The 19,756-nt window shown below is 36.3% G+C and overlaps 1 protein-coding gene across 1 annotated transcript in view; it reads right to left on the minus strand.

Annotated features, from left to right (window-relative positions):
- The window catches only part of LOC115210881 (focadhesin), a 321,641-nt gene that overhangs the window by 72,577 nt on the left and 229,308 nt on the right, over positions 1-19,756 (minus strand). The window contains exons 24-28 of the mRNA XM_029779651.2: positions 16,550-16,810; positions 11,508-11,578; positions 6,751-6,895; positions 3,956-4,075; positions 2,887-3,009 (exon numbers count right to left, since the gene is read on the minus strand). Coding sequence (XP_029635511.1) covers positions 2,887-3,009; positions 3,956-4,075; positions 6,751-6,895; positions 11,508-11,578; positions 16,550-16,810 — 720 coding nt within the window. The remainder of the gene's footprint in view (positions 1-2,886; positions 3,010-3,955; positions 4,076-6,750; positions 6,896-11,507; positions 11,579-16,549; positions 16,811-19,756) is intronic.

Raw genomic sequence — 19,756 nt, forward strand, 5'->3', positions numbered from 1 at the left:
GAAGGCAGTATCCCTGGCACTTCTGGTTCAATATTCTCATCTGCTCCTGTGTTCAAATAATCCATCAATTCGTTGTACCTTTCCACTCGCAACTGATTGTCCCTAAGATATTGCAACCTGCAACCTTCAACCTTGACATATGCCTTCACAGTATAGTGTTGAAATAATTTTCCAGTTCTGTGAATTACACTAAACCCATCTCTGCATGCAAGATGATAGCTGTAGTATTCTTGCATCGTCAAACAATTACATACATGTGTCTAGCGTTCCTGGACATGTTGCATCTCACAATGCCATCCAAATTCCCCATGGGGAAATAGAATTGGGTAGCTCATAGGTCCAAGTGGCATGATGTGTAAGATATTTTTTTCAGGAGGAGCATTTCTGGGATACACAATAATGTCTCTATTTTCAGGAGGGGCACCAATTTTCTCCAGCAAACATTGCTGCTATTTCATTGCTGGTCGGGAAATTGTAGCGCCTAATACTGGATCCTCTCCTGAAATGTAACTTAAATCTTCATATTGGCACATTGTCTCTTCTGGCTCTCTCCTCTCCTTGTTTAACTGCATGCATGTTCTTGTACAATTCTGCATAAGGATTAATTTGGTGGATAACATCACTTATTTTTCTCATAGTAACAGGGGAACACTCAGAATTTTGAGGTGTATCCATCCTGTGCTGCAGAGCTTCATTCGCATCAATGATGTATAACTGGCCATATTGTGGTTGATCATTAGCAGGATGCAGGTTTATCGTTGTGTGGTAAATGTGGCCCTAAATGCAGAAGCAACACAGACCCCTTCCAGGAAGTGCTGCCAGTTTGACTCCAAATGATGAAAAGGAGAAAGGTACAACTGTAATTTCTGATATTTCTATGGAATGAAATGGACTATTGATCGTTTCCCTCAAATAAATATTTTAGTGTTTCCGGATAAAGCTGTAATGCAAGCACGTTCACTTTACCACTGTGGCGAGCTGGCAGAATCGTTAGCAAGCGGGCGAAATACTTAGCGGTATTTTGTCCGCTTCTGCGTTCTGAGTTCAAATTCCGCCGAGGACGACTTTGCTTTTCATCCTTTCGGGGTCGATAAATTAAGTACCAGTGACGCACTGGGGTCGATGTAATCGACTTAATCCGTTTGTCTGTACTTGTTTGTCCCCTCTATGTTTAGCCCCTTGTGGGTAGTAATGAAATATATTTTCATTTCTAAACCTAAGTGCACTACAATATTCACATATAATGTTCATTTCTCCTAGGTTAAATTGTTTAAATTCATTAACAGTAGCTCTGTTCAGCACTGGCCTATATTTTCTCACACACTGTTACTGCATCTGATGCCTCTTTAAATTTTTTATTTCACCAGCATTCATATTTTGAACTCTTTCTCAATAACTTTCCCTTTGGTTTTGCTGATAAATAACCATGTCATCTTGGTTATGTTCTCTACTCTTTGCTGAAATAAGTTTCTCTGCTGCTCGTGGTACTGTGTACGCTGTTCCTCATTCATATTTTCTCTTCTTATTTGTTGTCTCCTCCTATCTTGCTGCAGGTGTTCCTTGCATTGTTCACCCTCAACTGTTGGTGTTGCCTGTCTCTCTCTGTCTCTCACAAACATACACTTTTTCTATCATTACTCCCTCTCTCCCTCCCACCTTGACTCTTTCTTTCTCACTACCTCTCTATATATTATATGAAGAGCAAAATGGATGGAAGAACTAAGTAATTAAGGAAGGAGCAAGCAGAATTATAATATGATTAATTTCAAATTTTACATAAAATATTGGAAGTGAATGCTACTGCTTATATGATAGTGACTTGCATTACAAGTATAATGTGATATGCAGATACAAATATATACACATACACATGTATGTATGTTTAAAGATATATATTTATATGTCTACGACCAGCTTCTTTCAGTTTCCGTCTATCAAATTCACACACAAGGCTTTGGTTGGTTTGGGGCTCTAGTAGAAGACCCTTGACCAAAGTGTCACACACTGAAACTGAACCAAGACACATGGGTGGGAATCAAGATTCTCAGTCACACTGGAAAGCCTGCCCAACTGCCTGTATATATATACACAAATATATATTTGCACACACGTGCACACACACACATATATGAATAAATATAAATATAAATTTAATTAAGAGCAACAGAAGTAATATTGCTACCAAAAGGTAATATTTATCTCCCACACTACATCCACTTTAAGCGAATGATATATATATATATATATATATATGTTTGCCAACTAAATGTGGCAGTCCTATAGAGGATGGTGTTACTGTTATTTTTAGCCCCAGGAAGACATCCCCTCCAGCTGGCCAACAACACACAGTTTGTGCTCGATTAGTATTTGCAAGGGAGGTCATCGCTCCCATCTCTAGCCTTACTTGATACACACAGACCTGGGTTTCTGGATGGTTATCCCTCTTCAGTGTGTGTTAATCACTGGCTAGTGATGAATAACTCATTCCACTCACAAAATACTATATCCTTTTTCTAGTGACAAATTGTCACTGATCTTGTAAAGAGAGAGGTAAGTTATATTAAATCTCTGAGTGAGAGATAAAAAGTAACAGTATGAAATTGTAAAATACATTTGCCAACTAAATGTGGAAAATGTATATATATGTACGTATGTGTGTATGTATATATATATAGGGTTATGATATATATCTATGATTATTGTTGGTATTCTTTTAAAGACAGATATCTTATTCAAATGTTGATTTCTAGATAGATATACATTATAAAACCTTCAACTTGACAGTTTTTACATTAGTGCAAGGAACGGAAAATTTTCCTTTTGGAATAGGTGGAGAGAAAGAAAATAAAAATAAATTTGACTTGAAATTTCAATAAGAATGTTTACCTCATTCAAATAACAATCAGTCCAACTGTCACAAAGTGTTTGTGTGGTTTTGTTGATGCTAGCATGACCAAGCATATTGAGGCTGTAACACAAACTACCAACAGCCAGGCTGACGCCACACATCTGAAAATAGACAGATTTAATAATATGTAGTCTTGGTACAAAAACTGTTATCAAGTTAAAATCTAAATTAACTCTTAACCCTTTTGATACCAACCCACTTAGGTGCTGTGATATAAACTTATTGTCTTGAAATGTTTTTAATTTAAATGTTTCATCAGTACTTCAAGTTAGTTTCGAACATAAACTAACTTGAAGTTCTGATGAAAAATCTTTCATTATTTTTTAAATTAAGTTTGATAACCAAAAGGATTAAAGAGTGCAAGTGATCAAACAGTAGATTAAGATAATTTTGAACCTCATTGAATATTCATTGATATTAGCATGCTTGCCACATATTTTTGTGGTCATGAAGATCGTTCAAAGAGATGTCAAAGGACTAAGGTCAACTTCTTTGTTTGCACAGTGAGGAGGGTAACTTGTTACATAGTGGGTTATACTGATTCAGGCTGAGAATCATATGACCATATATGTGAAACACATCAACCACTCATCTTCTCCACTCCCACTATTCCTGGGATGGTCATGGGAGTATAGAGTCCTCAGGCTTCTCCCCCATAGGCTTCTATCAGAAGCAACTACCATTACACTTTCTGGCTGGATTCCCAAGTCCCAAGTGTGATCAACATAGACTAGATATTAATTCAAACATTTCATTCTTGGTCTACTCCTAGGTCTTCCACCAGTTGGCTTAGCTTAGAGAGTCCATCAAAAAAGGATCCATCATCTTTCATCAATGTCTATATCAGCAGAAGACACACACAAAAGTAAGAACATCGATAAAATGGTACTTTAGAATAAAAATACTGTGTGGTACCTATTCCACCCAAGTTGTTCCTATGCGCTCTTGTCCCTCTCAGGGAATCAGTGCTGTTTGGTAATGTTGCAGGAGAGATAGCAAAAATGAAACTGCAGTCCCTAAAAAGTTATAATACCTTCAGTTACTTACTTGTGGGTGTGCTTCACTAAGGTTCTTCAGATAATCAAAGATACTGTTGATTGTATCAGCATTGATAATATTGGCTGAAAACACAGAACCACTGCAAGTGGCAACAGCAAAGCAAAGGACCTGAAATACAACAAAAATATATATATAGCAATTCAAGACAAAGGTTCATCACATTATATCTGGTATTTTTTACCTTTTATTTATTTTCTATCTACTTTCTCACAAACGCATAAATTGTATAATCATTATCATAATTTATTCATTTTTCTAGTTTGCTATAGCTATCACAGCCAAGGCTACATTAAAATAGTACCCTAACACTTTTGATATCCATCCACTTGAAAGCTTCTTATTTAAAATGTTCAAAGGTTAATTAGAACTTCCAATTATATTTTTATGTAAGAACCTTCTCATTAAGTTATATTTCAAATACAGGCAAAACATTTCAAATTCTCGATTCTTTTCAAAATTAATCACAGCACATTAGCAGTGTATTTTCATTAGAAATATCTTCACAAGAGGATTAATAATAGATATCACTAACTTAACTTCAGTTGACTATATTCTGGTAGTACTTAGAAAAGTTTGGATGCTTCACGGCAACCTTAGTCTTACATTACATCACTTGAAAAACCTAACCTTTCCTTAGTATGTAATCATATGTCTATCTTAACACCTACCCCACTTAGGCACCCCATCATTGTAACATACCAGTATAGCTCCATTGCAGACATTATGTACTTTTAAACTTCCTAAATATACTGAACATAAAACTCACAGCTATCACAATCCTGATTTCAAGCCCTACACCTCTGCACCTATGAAATATTTCTTATAATCTACTTTTCCTACTTTAGAAAGTAACTATTTGTTAGCAATAATGCCAATCATTTCCTAAACTCCAAACTTGCTTATAATGTAATCAGAAACACTTCTGCTAATAACAATTAAGTCTCTTAGAAGTTAGAAACTTAATTAATTTAATTAGAACTTTAATTGATTAGAACAGTAATTCAATTACTAATACACCTAGACTATTATTTAGTGTTCGTGTTGTTAGGTATATAAATGCCTGCTATCCCTCAAAAATGTCTTTCTGATATAAATCCAATTGAGTTCTCAATGCTTACCTATTGTGAGGAAATAGACAATTATTTTTTGCTACATGTTCCAACCTTCACACTCTTTGCTACTAGAGGTTTTCTTCTGCAAGAAGCCACAACTAAGATGTTTTACAGTACTATGTCAGAATGTCTGGCCCTGTTAACTTTGGAAGGTCCTTAATTTTGTGTTGCTTATCTTTGTCAATAATATCAATATAGTGAAGTAGTCTTTGGACTCAACAAGGGTGTGGAAGTCTCTTTAACATGATACAACCTGTTGTTCAGTCCAATAGCAATTTCCTGCAATCAATACCCTGTTTTAAGCAACAACAGTAGAGATGAGTGGAATGCATCCATAAATCTCTTCTACGATCTTATGTTCATGCCATGAGATGTTTCCAGCTGTCATAAGATCATTAACCCTTTCGTTAATGTATTTCTGTTGAGATGCTCTGTGTTTCTTTCAATTACTTTAAATATAACAAAGAATTTAGTAAAATAACTTAGTTATCATTTAGCTAGTGTTAGGAACATAAACTGTGACTAAGGTTTGGTGGAAGATTTTAATTCAAAACTTATGAAAGCAAGACATTTGTACTCAGAGCCAGAGCCGGTCTCAGCTGGGTTGGTAACGAAAGGGTTAAACAAAGCCAAGACCCCATCTAAGACATAGATCTCTTCATCTAGCAGAAGCATTCAAGACATCGGCAGAATCCATAACATTCTAATCTTGACTATGCTGATGATCTTGTTTTCGTGGCTCAATGACACAAAATTGAGATACACATCAGAGAGCAATAGTAAGTACCAGGCCCTAATTGAGTCCACGTTGCCTATATTCTCTGTAGTCAGCATCAGAAGCAAGTACAGGTATAAAAAAAAAATTAACAAAAAAAACCCAGATTGGGTAGTGTGTGTGGTGGTGGGGCAGCAATATACTCAGACAGCAACACAGTGATAACCAACTGCATATTAAGCTCATTGTTTGACCCTCTATTACATAGAAGCATAATACATCTAAAGCAGTGATGCACAACCTGCAGCTCATGAAAGCATTTTGTGTAACCCACAAAACCATTTTGCAATGGCATTCTTATTTTAATGAATAACTGAAAATGAACATAGCGAACTGCTTGTTCCACTATCACATACATAATAGTATTCATTTATTAACTTTTATTATTATGTTGTCTCTGGGAAGAGACATTTTCTTTTTGTGCCTTGTAATGTAACGCACTCACCGGTAAAATTTCCACTTATTTCTTATTTTTATTTTCCTAAAATTTTATTATTATATTATTTATTATTATTATATTATTTATTTTATTATTATATTATCGATTATTATTATATCATTTATTTTATTATTATATTATCTATTATTATATTTCCTTATATTATTTTTCTTCAGGTCTTCATCAGTTTTTTCTGTACTACTGTTTTTGTATGTTTCCTGATCAATCCAAATTATACAATATACTTTACAGCTCATCTTCAGTGACTGAATTCATGATTTGGCCCTTCGGACAAGAAAGGTTGTGCATCCCTGATCTACAGTAATAGCTCTATGAATCCCATTTATTTGCTGGACTGATTACCCATATGCTGTAGGTCTGCTGACCTTGGAGTAAACATTAATAACAACAATAAGAGCATTGAATAAAATCACAATAAAATAATAAGCATGCGCACCTGGAATATATCTGAAGAAGAATCTGTATTTTTCAAAAGAGAAAATAATTTATCGAGTATTTCAGCAAGATGTCGGCGAGATTCTGGTTTTCCATCTTCACACAAAGAAGTGAGTGCCAGAGTTAACCCAAGAATGCAACCAGACCTGAAGAGGAAAATATGAGTCACATCATTTGCTATATAAGAATTGTATGCGTGTGTGCATGGAACATACAAAAACATTTCATATATGTGTGCATGTGTGTGTGTGTATATATATATATATGTTTACGAGCAAAACGCCCCCCCCCCCGTCCAATGGACGGTGCTGAGTTGTCAAACATTTAAACCAAATTTTCTCAAAACAACTTGTCCGGCCGTCCCATAGGCCTCACCTTTGAGAAACACTGATTTAACCTAAATTTGAGACACCAACAAAAGAAGAAATAAAGATAGACTTTTTTTCTATTTCAAAGAAAAACGATTTTATTCACTTTATCGATCGCATTCTCACCTGGAATCGATTTTTGTAATTTTTTCAAGACTTATACACACCCTGATGCCGTCGGTATCTACATATCAAATTTGAGCGCAATTGGATGGAGGATGCCCGAGATCCTAAAAGACACACACACAGACAGAGAGAATGGATTTTATATAATAGATATACCCATGTATATGTATATATATATATATATATATATGTATATATATATATAATCATTTAACATCCATTGTCCATGTTGGCATGGATTGAATGGTTTGACTGGGCCGGCATGCTGGAAGGCTGCACCAGACTCCAGTCTGATATGCATGGTTTTCTATGGTAGGATGCTCTTTGTATCACCAACCACGCCAAGAGTGTAATAGGTGCTTTTATGTGCCACCGCCACAGGTACCATTTGCATGAAAGTGGGGTGCCTTTACATGTCACTGGCATGGGTGCCAATTTGAGTGACACTTTTATCTGCCAGAACTGTGATTTTGTTCAGCTTGATAGGTCTTCTTCTCAACCGCGATATAATGCCAAAGGTTTTGGTCATTGCCTCTGTGAGGCCTAATGCTTGAAAGGAACCCAGCCACTTTGCCTCTGTGTGAGGCCCAACACTCAAGAGGAACTCAGTCACTTTGCCTCCATGAGCCCAACACTCGAAAAGAACTCAGCCACTTTGCCTCCATGAAGCCCAACATTCAAAAGATGTTCTTTACAGGCTACCAGCATGGGTGCACTTGGCTTGTCAGGTCCTCTCAAGCACAGCACATCACCAAAGGTCTCGGTCACCAGTCATTGCCTCTGTGAGGCTCAAAGTTCTAAGATCATGCTTCACCACCTCGTCCCATATCTTCCTGGATCTACCTCTACTACAAGTTCCCTCCACAGTTAGAGATCGGCAGTTCTCTACACAGCTGTCCTCATCAAATATTCACCACATGACCATACCAGTGCAGTTGTTTCTCTTGCACACTATAGCTGATCCTATTATGCCTAACTTTTTTTTCAAGATGCTTACACTCTGTTGAACATGCACACTGACATTGCACATTCAGCGAAGCATACTGGCTTCATTTCGTTCAAGCTTATGCATGTCCTCGGCTGTCATAGCCCATGTTTCACTACTATGCAGCATAGCTGCTCACATAGGAATCAAACAATCTGTCTTTCACTTTGAGAGAGACAATTTGTTGCCAGTAGGGGTAGGTGCTCTCTGACATTTGCCCAGCCTAACCTTATTCTTACAGCTATACTCTTGGAGCATCCTCCTCCACTACTACCCATTCTACACAGCACTTTCCTTGGATAATGGAACTGCAACTGTAACATCCTACATATATTTTAATTTTTATTCTCTTATTTCCCTTTATACTTCTTATAATCATCCTTTTCCAAAATAGCTCCTGATATTGAACTCTACTATTTCCCTCCAGTTAATTCTCTGAAAGGATATCCCTAATATCCCAGAAAAAGCTGTAAGACTACCTGTCTTTTTATAAATATCCTATAAATTCCACCCAATCTTGACTTTATTGTCTCACTTTATTTAACACCATCAGGAACATACATTTACCCATGTGCTTCCACAGCCTTACCCTTCGACAGTCACTGAAATACATACGTACATTCGTCATCAGAAAAATCATACACTATCTACACCACCAACTGCATGAGCAAATACACAAATTATCTGAAATAATATCTGATATATATACACACACACACACATATATATACATACACAGTCACACACACACACACACACATATATATTCAGATGAATATGGTACTTAAGTTAGATGCACCAGAATTTTGTACGGTGTTATCCATATAAATCCATGGGGTGATTATAATCAAAATAAGCAACAAGAATATCTCCGGTAATTTGGTACGATCATTTCACGCTACATCATTTTATTAAATATTGTAAGTATTACAACAGTTTTAAAATGTTGAGCAATCATCAGCCATTTACAGAGGTTTTTCATTAATACATAATTTTCATATTAATTGATAACATTATAGAGAAGGTAGATATATAGACAAAGATGTCAATTTGAATTTTAAGAACATTAAGGTAGTAGAGCTTATCTTATGACTGAAGAAAATTCTTTAAGTTATTTTGAACTACTAGAAGGTTGGGAAGTACATTCAGTTGAGAGGAGACAAAAGAGATTTTCTATTTATAGAAATAGGGGTGAATTAAATGTCAGAAGTTATTCATTAAGAAAATGGAGAGGGGGTTATAATCCTCTAGAAGCTGTTTATTACTATTTGACAAACAGATTTAGTATCAAGAAAACTAGATCAATGTTAAATGGTCATAATGACCACCTAAAAAAGTTAAAGAGAATACAGAGATTCCTTTATACTTATATACATCAGCTTTATATTTAGCTGGTAGGTGTTGATTATTTTGATATGTTGGATTAAAGGAGAAATTATAAATCTAATAATTATTCATTTTGGAGAAAAATCTATAATTTATTATGAGTAGGCATAATACTTAATGACTGGGGAGAAAAATCTTATTAATAAAGTGAATGCATTAGGGGTTGAATATATATTAGAAGAATGGAAGAGGAGTAATCAAAATGAATAATTTTCTTAGGTTTAGTAGAAGGTGATTTATTTTTATGAAGAGAAGTAATCAAGAAGGGTAAATTACTCAGATTTAGTGGATAGTGAATTGTTACTAATGAATTAAATTATAGAATCTGTTAGACATAATGGGTTAATGATATATTAAGAAATGGAAGTGAGGTAATCAAGATGAACAGAGTAGTTTCTTTAGGGACATAGAATTTATACTATATAATATAGGAGATTATCAAAAAAAAAAAAAGAGAGAGAACTTAATTCTAAATATGCAATGAAGTTTTTTAGTTATCTATGCATGTTGAATTAAAAGCTAGTATGGTATATTTATTCTTATTTAGTTATAAAGAATTAGAATTTGAAAAATTTAGGAATGGTCACAATATATTATTTAAAATATTTGCATGTACAGGTTGTGCGATGTATGCAAGATAATCCTAGTTCAGAACGGTTATTTAACAGATTTGTATTATTCCTATGTTTTAAAATTTCATGTTTTCATAGAACAAAGTTCACAACCATCTCTACTATTTTTATAAGGCCGTGCTTTTCTTACTATATCCCATTTCAGGTCAAATTCTATATTATTCCTTTTCAGTTCCCAAATTTTACTAGACAATGTTGTGCAACCTGCCTTGTGTTTAAGCCTAAAGGAGGAAAAATGGGAGAAAGAGAAACTTTCAAATATCAACCCAACAGAGGGACCAGGTATTCAAATTGACAATACTTTGGTAGATAAAGCAATTAAGGGTATGAAGACAGGGAAAGCCCCATCCGGAACCACTGCTGTGATGCCTAAGGTATCTGGCAGTGTAGGCCATAGTCTAGTCACATGTATAATCAACCAGGTGATACATGAAGGAGCCATACCCAATGACTAGTGTAGCAGCACTATAGTCAACTGCTACAAAGTGTGTGTGTGTGTGTGTGTGTGTGTGTGTGTGTGTGTGTGTGTCAGTTCCGCATAAAAAGAACTTGTGCTGGTACCACATAAAAAGCACCTGAGCTGGTGCCAGATATAAAGTACCTGAGCTGGTGTGCTGTAATAAGATTGGTGCTGATGCCATGTAAAAAGTACCCAGTACACACTGTAAAGTAGTTGGCATCATGAAGGGTATCCAACCATACAGACTCTACCAAAATAGACAATTGGAATCTGGTGTCGTTCTCTGGCTGGCCAGCTCCTGTCAAACTGTCCAATTCGTGCCAACATAGAAAATGGACATTAAATGATGTTGATGATGATGATACACATATATTTTTACACAGACATACACACACACTCACTTATTGACATCTATTCCTTATTCTTATCATCTCTCCAACTCATATTTACCATTAATTATCCCTGCACCCTTATTGACCATTTACTATATTCACTCCTATCCCCATCTCTAGCCACCTCTCATTCTTCTTGCATGTTCTTGTATAATCTACCCATCCACCCTTCCTAACTTTCTGCCCCATACACTCTCTTCTACTCACCTTCTTGTAGGCCACATTCTGGCACCTTGTCACCATCTTTGGAGCTCCACCCCAGTTATTCCTACCTAACCTCATATAATGCAGGGTGGCCATGTAACCTGCTCCTGTTCCATTTAGCATACTAAATATCTAGCAAAAGAGCCAGCACCCTTTCTACTATAGCCCCACCAAAAAAAAAAAAATCGGAAACATGATTTTTTACCTGCTTGGAAAACTATCATTCAAGGCACATTCTTCAAGAGCCTCAAGAGATTTCCATACTTCTTCCATATTCTAAATAGAAAATTAAATAAGTGGGGGGAAAAAAAGTGAGAAATAAATTCATAGGTCAAATTGTATGGATGAGAGGCAGAAGTTTTAGATACTTTTTCAACTTTATTATTTGAATTCAAAAGAAGAAAAAATTCTTCAATCTTTGCAAACTTAACCTTGTAAGTAAAGAAAAATATCACAATGATATATGACCTTTTAAGAAACTGGTTTATTCTGTCTAGAGAGAAAAAAACCCAAACAACAAACAAAAAAAAAACATAAATATATCTGGTTTTAAAAAACAATAAAAGAGAATAACTAGAATGCAGAGAGAAATTGCAAAATGTCATTTCCTTCAATAGTTTGATTGTGAATGTAAGAAAGGTGTCAGAATATCAGCAAAAGATGAAATTGAAATATTTAAAGAAAAATGTATGAAAATGTACAAGCAACCAAAATCTCACACCACCACCATCGCCGTGGTAGTAGCAGTAGTAGTGCCACTGCTGCTGCTGCTGCTGCTACTGCTACTACTATTGCTGCTGCTGCTGCTAATAATAATAATAATAAAAAAAACACACCTACTCAAGATGCATTGTTGATGTAACAATTGCAGAACATAATATGAATAAATCAAAATCAAAAGAGAATGTAAAAAAAAAAAGGAATGAAACTAAAAGAGTAATATACAAAAAAATATGTGTGTGTGTGTATGTGTGTATATATAAAGGAATGCAACAAGAACAAGAAGAAGCACATTAGTTGTGACAGTGGCAGATGAGAGAAAAGATGACAACGATAACAACAACAACAATAATAATAATTATAATCTCAAACATTTTGGCAGGAGTGGGGGTGGGGGGCAATAGGCACCAGTACTTCATCTGTACTTTATTTTATTGAGTCCAGAACAATGAAAAGTAAAGACGACCTTGGTGGGACTTGAATCAAGAACATAAAGAACCAGAAGACATACTGCATTACATTTATGTGTGATGTTCCAATAATTCCACAACTCCATTACCATAATAATAATAATAATAATAATAACCCTTTCTACCACAGGCACAAGGCCTGAAATTTGGGGGGAGGGGGCAAGTCGATTAAATCGACTCCAGTGTGTAACTGGCATTTATTTTATTGATTCTGGAAGGATGAAAGGCAAAGTTGACCTCAGCGGAATTTGAACTCAGAATGAAAGGACGGACCAAATGTAGCTAAGCATTTTGCTTGGCAAGCTAACAATTCTGCCAGCTTGCTACATTAATAATAATAATAATAATAATAATAATAATAATAATCATAATAATAATAATAATAAATGCCCTGATGCAGTACCAGGCTGTGGCTCTCGTGGCTTCTGATCTTAACTGATTAGAAGTGTTATCATGTATATTGATTTGTCTTGGTATAAAAGATAGACTACAGCAAATATTCTGCTCAATACCACAGATTTGCTTGTCAGTTGTTTGACCGTAACCAGTTGAGCATGTCCCTTAGTGGCTGACGATATGTGCATCCCTGATTGAATAATTCACCCCTGGAAACATGGGTGTTTCATTCAACATCCTTAAACAACCCTTATTCAGGGACCTTTTGAGTGGGATGGGTTACTCGGCCAGAAGAAAATTCTAACTGGGCCCCACCTGCAAGGTCATGTGCTGTTTATCTTGATATGAGATCACCATGTTGCGCACATATGGTTGTGATGCATGTGCCTAATCAGACAGGTAGTCATGATGGGTATACTGGGCTTTGTATATTTTAACCCAGTGTCACTTTGATGGCATGCACTGCTCTCTCACTTAATAATAATAAAAATAATGGTTTGAAATTTTTCCGCAAGAGCAGCAGTTTTGCGGGAGGAGATGAGTTGATTAAATTGATCTCAGCTGGTATTTATTTTATTGATTCTGAAAGAATGAAAGGCAAAGTTAACCTTGGTGATACCTGATTGAACTCAGAATGTGGAGACGGACAAAATGCCACTAAGCATTCTGCCTGGCATGCTACCGATTTAACTGGCTCACCATCTTAATAATAATAATATTAATAATTCTTTCTACTGAAGGCATACGGTCTGAAATTTTGGGGGTAGGGGACTAGTCGATTACATTGACCTCAGTGTTTCACTGGTAGTTAATTTCTCAACCCTGAAAGGATGAAAGGCAAAGTCGAGCTCAGCAGAATTTGAAGGTAGAATATAGGGACAGATGAAATGCTGCTAAGCATATTGCCCAGCATGCTAATGATTCTGCCAGCTTGCTGCCTTAATAATAATAAAAATAATAATAATAATAATAATAATAATAATAATAATAATAATAATAATAATAATAATAATGATAATAAACACCCTGATGCAATAATAATGGGCTACACTAATATTCTCCTCAATACCACAGATTTGTTAGTCAGTTGCTTGACCATAACCAGTTGAGCTTGTCCTTTAGTGGCTGACAGTACGTTCATTCTGATCATGAGCAGAAGTAGGGGAGCATCATAGCCATGTGTTGAGAGGGATTCTTTTCGATTTGGAAAATTCACCTCTAGAAACATGGGTATTTTGTTCATCATCCTTAAACAACTCATCTCCAGGGAACTTTTGAGTGGCATTGGCTATTTGACCTGAAGAAAATTCTAACTGGGCTCCACCTGAAAGGTCATGTGCTGTCCATTTATCTTGACATGAGATCACCAAATCACACACACATATGGTTGTAATGCATATGCCTGGTGTACCCTTATCAGATGGGTAGTCATGGTGGGTATATTGGGCTTTGTAAATGTTTCAGTGCTTTAGTTTTTCATACTTCCATGGGTCAGTTGAGAGTATGTTGAAGCAGAGTTTGCTTCCTATTTTATGACTGGATGCCCTTTCTGATGCAGCACCCACCTACGAAGGGGTACTGAAGAATTTCTGGCTTTGGGTAGGATCAGTTAATCATAATTTTATTCACCATATTCCTCTCTCACATTCACACATTTATTGCAGTGGTCCTTCAGTTTTTCTAAGCCCTGTAAAAGAACTTGGAAGGTTGGGCCTCCAACTGGGCTTTTTCGTGATATCCTTAAAGCCAGGAACTTTGCAGCACCCCTTCGTATTTCCAAGTAAGGAAATAATCTCCCAGGCCACTGAACAGCAAACAGCCTAGACATGTTCATGTAGAAACTTGAAAAAATGACAATGAAATGAGTATTTTCATTTAAAATGATCACTCAACATGCCATGACAAGTCGAGAAACCCCAGCATACTTCTGCAGTGGACTGTAAGCAAAAATGCAATCTCTCTCTCTTTTTATCTCACACACATATTTACAAGGGGGAGCTGAAAAGTTTCTGGCTTTCAGGGTATCATGAAAGGGCTGGTTGGAGGCTCAAACTTTCAAGTTCTTTTACAGGTCTTAGAAAAACTGAAGGATCATTGCAATAAGTGTGTGCATCTGAGAGGGGAATAAGCTGAAATGAATCACAATTACCTAATCCACCTGCATTTTCTTTTAACTAAAGTCAGAAACTTTTTGGCACACCTTCATATACATGACAGGCCACTTTCTTCCAGTTTCCATCTTCCAAATTCAATCACAAGACTGATCACCTTGGAGTTATAGTGGAAAGGATTTTCCCATGGTGCCACACAGTGGGACTGAATCTGAAATCATGTGGTTAGGAAGCAAATTTCTAAACCACATAGCCATGCCAGCAATTTCATCTCTAACATGATCTCGAAATTGACTGAACAAATATAGACAGTGAAGTGAAAGAAAGAGAAAAATTAATTTCTGTGCATGTATGCATGTGTGTATATGGATTGGCAAGAGTGTGTTAGTGCATGTGTGGGAATTTGTGTGTGTGTGTGTGTGCATGTGTGGGCATTTGTGTGTGTGAGATGTTTGCATGAGTGGGGGAGTGATGGTGCTTACACATGGGCATGAGTGAGTGTGCATGTGTAAAGAGAATATATAAATCATTTCCTCCTGTCACAACAATGTTTCCTGTTTGTAATCCTGCACATAGGAAGAAACACTAACTTTAACAAGATGCTTTATGAGACTGTTAGCCAGTAGGCATTCAACATGCTGCTAATGGAGACCTTAGACCCCCCTCCTCTTCCTCCCCCCTCTTCCTCCTCCTCTTCATCATCATCATCATTTTTCTCTTTCATTGTTTTGCATTTTTGTCATTCATCCCATCTAAATTGAAATGATTTTAACAATATGGGTAACTTGCATACAGTTGGAGAAAGTGTTTCCAAAAGCAGGTGCTTTTCCTACTATTATCCAGTCAACCAAGAAGTAGAAGAGAGATATGTTTGTAAGATAACATATACAGACCAGGAATTGTTAAATGTATCTTTATTTAGGACACAACACAACAGGCTGCTGACAAAGTTTGGCCTTTGAATGAAAGGTATAAGCCATCTAACAGGCTTCAATACAGTTTCTTTTTAATTGATTTCACATATAAGAGTTGGGCCACACTGAGTCTAAAAGCTGAAATGAATTCAGAGTTTTGAGGCCAACAAGTAAGCTTCCTAACCACTTAGCCATGCTTTCAATGAAGAAGCTTCTTTGTGGTAATTTGACTTGTCAGAAAGAGCAGCCAAATTTCATTCTAATAACACAGCAATGTCTTTAAAGAGAAGGAAAGACATATCGGTTAATACAATTTTAAATATACTGTCTGATAAAGGATAGTATGACATGAATAGTATGTCTTTGATTAGAAGTCTGCTTGATCAAAACAGCTAAAAACCAGTTACAAATCTGTAAAATTAAAATTTGAATCCATAACAATCTAAATATGATTGCAGCTTATTTAAACCCATTAATAGTCTATCTCTGGAAAATAGAGCACAAGCAATTATGATGTAACATTGAAAATGAATGGCATAAAAAGAAATGGTAACTTAACTAATCAGTTATTAAAGTCAATAAGGAAAAAAGAAAAGAAAAAAGAACATGAAAGACAAAGGAAGTCAACAAACTTACTTTGGGTCCACAGACTTCAACAAAATGCTCTTCAAAAAGCCTAGATATCAAAATGCCAAGAGCTAATCCATTGTGGAATATAAGGACTGGAGATTCTGGTTGGTTGCTTTTTCCAGGTAGTGATAACGTCATCATAGACAGGACTTCAAACAATCTGCCACATGTCTCTGGAGAGAGTTGGCTGCTCACTAATCTTGGAAGTGCCAGACAGGCAGAAGCCTGGCATAGCATACTTGCTGGAGCCCGGTCAGTTTGACTGCGCTGAAAACCAATCAAACAAAGGAACTATGTTTAAATTACAGCGATGACATTTTTTTTGGTAAAAATTTTATTTTGATGCAAAAATATGTTCGAAGATTTTCCAAAAATGAATTAACAATAATCTAAGTTGGTAATTTTCCCATATCTAAAAGTAATTATCTCACTGATCAAATCACTTTATATATATATCATGAAGCATTCAAACAACAATAACAACAGCAATGATAATGAGGATTTAGGCCCAAGAGCAACAATTCTGAGGTGAAGGGGCTAACCATTTCTATCAGCCTTAGTGCTTTTATCAACACCTAAAGAGGTGAAAAACAAAGCTGGAATTAGTCTCAAATTCAAAAGAATTGGGCAAAATACCGCAAAGCATTTTGCTGATGGTCTAACAATTTTACTATCGTATTGCCTTTCATTGTTTCTGATTCAGAGACAAGGCAAGCAATTTCGAAATGACCCTCTGATGATGCCACCATTTTACAGGCACTTTATTTTATCAACTGCACAAGGATGAGAAGCAAAGGTTGATTGGTGAGGTTTGAACAAGTAATGCAAAATTTTTTTCAATGCTCTAACAATTCTAGCAGCTTATAAACTTTCATTAGTTCTTATTTCAAGAGAAGGCCAACAATTGTTAGTGGAAGAATATAATAGATATCATAGACACCAGTACTTCATTTTATCAACTTTGAAAAGATGAAAACTAAAGTTGACCTCACCAAGATTTGAACTCAGAATATAAATAACCAGAAAAATACAAAATATTTTTTCTGATACTCTAACAATGCTGAAGTAATTTTTTTATATTTATTTGTGTACATTTTTCATGCTAGCATAACTTCAACATGGATCTTTCTAAACCCATACTTCAATGTATTATGAGAGTTTCTTTTCTTTCCCACAATACTCAGTTGTGAAATGGGACACCCATACTCATCATCTGGTTAGCTGACTTGCATAGACCAACATAACTCTTTCACTCAGATGTTCCAATTGAGTCATACTGCATGAATATCCGGCTTGTGTTTTAGTCACAGTGGTCTTTCACAAGCTGAAATACAATCAGCTGCACATGCCACAACTACAGGTGATTACAGTAGTTTGCTAATTGAACTAGATGATCCTGGTCATTGACACTTTAATGTCTGTGTATCCACTCAGCATTTAGTAACTATCTATCTATCCGCTGAGTCGAAGTCGACTCTCGGTTACTCGATGGATCAGTGTCCTCTAGCCAGTTCTATCCTGGGTCGCTTCTTTCAGATTGGTTATGTCCACTCCTGTGTCACTCTTGATGGTGTCAAGCCAGCGGGTTCTTGGTCGGCCTCTTCCTCTCTTACCACTGACCATTCCGAGCATGATGTCCTTCTCCAGGGATTTTCTCTACATAATATGACCAAAATATGTCAATCTATGCTTGGTGATCCTAGCTTCTAGTGACAGTTTCAGCTTGATCTGGTTAAGAACTTCTCCATTGGTGAGCCTCGCTGTCCATGGGATCCGTAAAAGTCTTCTCCAACACCAAAGCTCGAATGCATTAATTCTCTTCTGGTCAGCTTTCTTTAGTGTCCAGGTCTCACATCCATATGTTGCTATTGGGAAGACAATTGCATTCACCAATTTGCATTTAGTAACACCCACCATTAATTCAATTATATTCATTTGCTGAAATAGTTTACATCCACCATGTTGCATTCCATGATTTCAACATACTCTGGGACCCTGAAAGGTGCTACTCTCAGTCAGAGTAGAGCTGAGAACAACAGTTACTAAGAGGTTGTTCCACACTCCTCAAAACCCTGCAACATCCAAACCACTGGTGAATGCAGTTTAAAGTCATACCCAGGTGACTCATACTTCTCTGGGATATATTAAGGCAAGTAAAGCCATTTGTTGTTGTACTTTATCAAGTGACAGCTGTGCTTCAGTTAAAACAAGCAGAACAAATGCACTTTCTAATCCCTTACATGATCTTCTTTAGTTCAGTGAATTCTCCTTGTACATCTGTCATGATAAGGTAGATGTATGATGAAAAGCATTTCAACCATGACTATCCTATTTTAAAAAACATTTGTTTCATTTTCAGGCAGTATATTGAGGATTACTCTATCCAATGTGTCCTATTTTGAAGATGGTAGAGTGCAACTTGAGTGAGATTTAACTTCTATTTCTAGCAGGTGGAGCAGCCACGTAGAGTTTGTTTGGCATATAAAGTAATGTGTGCTATTTATAAAGCTGGTTGAATTCTGAGATCATCCAGAAGTAAAAAGGAAATCTTGATGATCCTATGGAGAACATTTACTCTCAGTTGCCTGGATTAATGCTCCCAGTTATGGTCACCACATAATGTTCAAACTAACAGCAGAGCTTGAATCAATCCAACACCACAACATTAAGAAGATTGCCTTGGTACATTAGATAAGCTACAAGGAGAGGCTATAAGTACTGAAGTTCTTCTTCCTAGATAGATGTGAAAGATGGTCAGTGATAGGGGAAATTCTAGAAGGTCTAGCATGTAACTTTGAGACTGAAAGCTACACTAACCTCCAAAATGGACACCACTGCATAATACCAAAGACCAATCCTCTTCACCTAGAGTAAGCACCTAATACTGTAAAAGCTTAAGGTTTATGGGTCTACAGCTTTTTAAATGCTTCTTACCCCCAAAACTTCAGAAATCTACAAGGTGTAGATGTGGATGCATTCACAGAGCAGATACCAGATGAAGAAACATAAAGGGCAGTTTTGTCCAGCTCAGTACTTCACCAGAACCAAATCCAGAGATAGAGTCACGGAAGTGAGTTGAAATAACTAGCAGTCATACTAATGGTAGTGCCCTACAATGGTTACAGCCTCTAGCAGAAACCAGTAAAAGCAGAGCAAAATTAATTCTAGTTTTCCAAAACCTTAAATATTTAATTATTAGCGAATGTATTGAAG

Source organism: Octopus sinensis, linkage group LG4 (genome assembly GCF_006345805.1).
Source record: "Octopus sinensis linkage group LG4, ASM634580v1, whole genome shotgun sequence".
Taxonomy (NCBI): domain Eukaryota; kingdom Metazoa; phylum Mollusca; class Cephalopoda; order Octopoda; family Octopodidae; genus Octopus; species Octopus sinensis.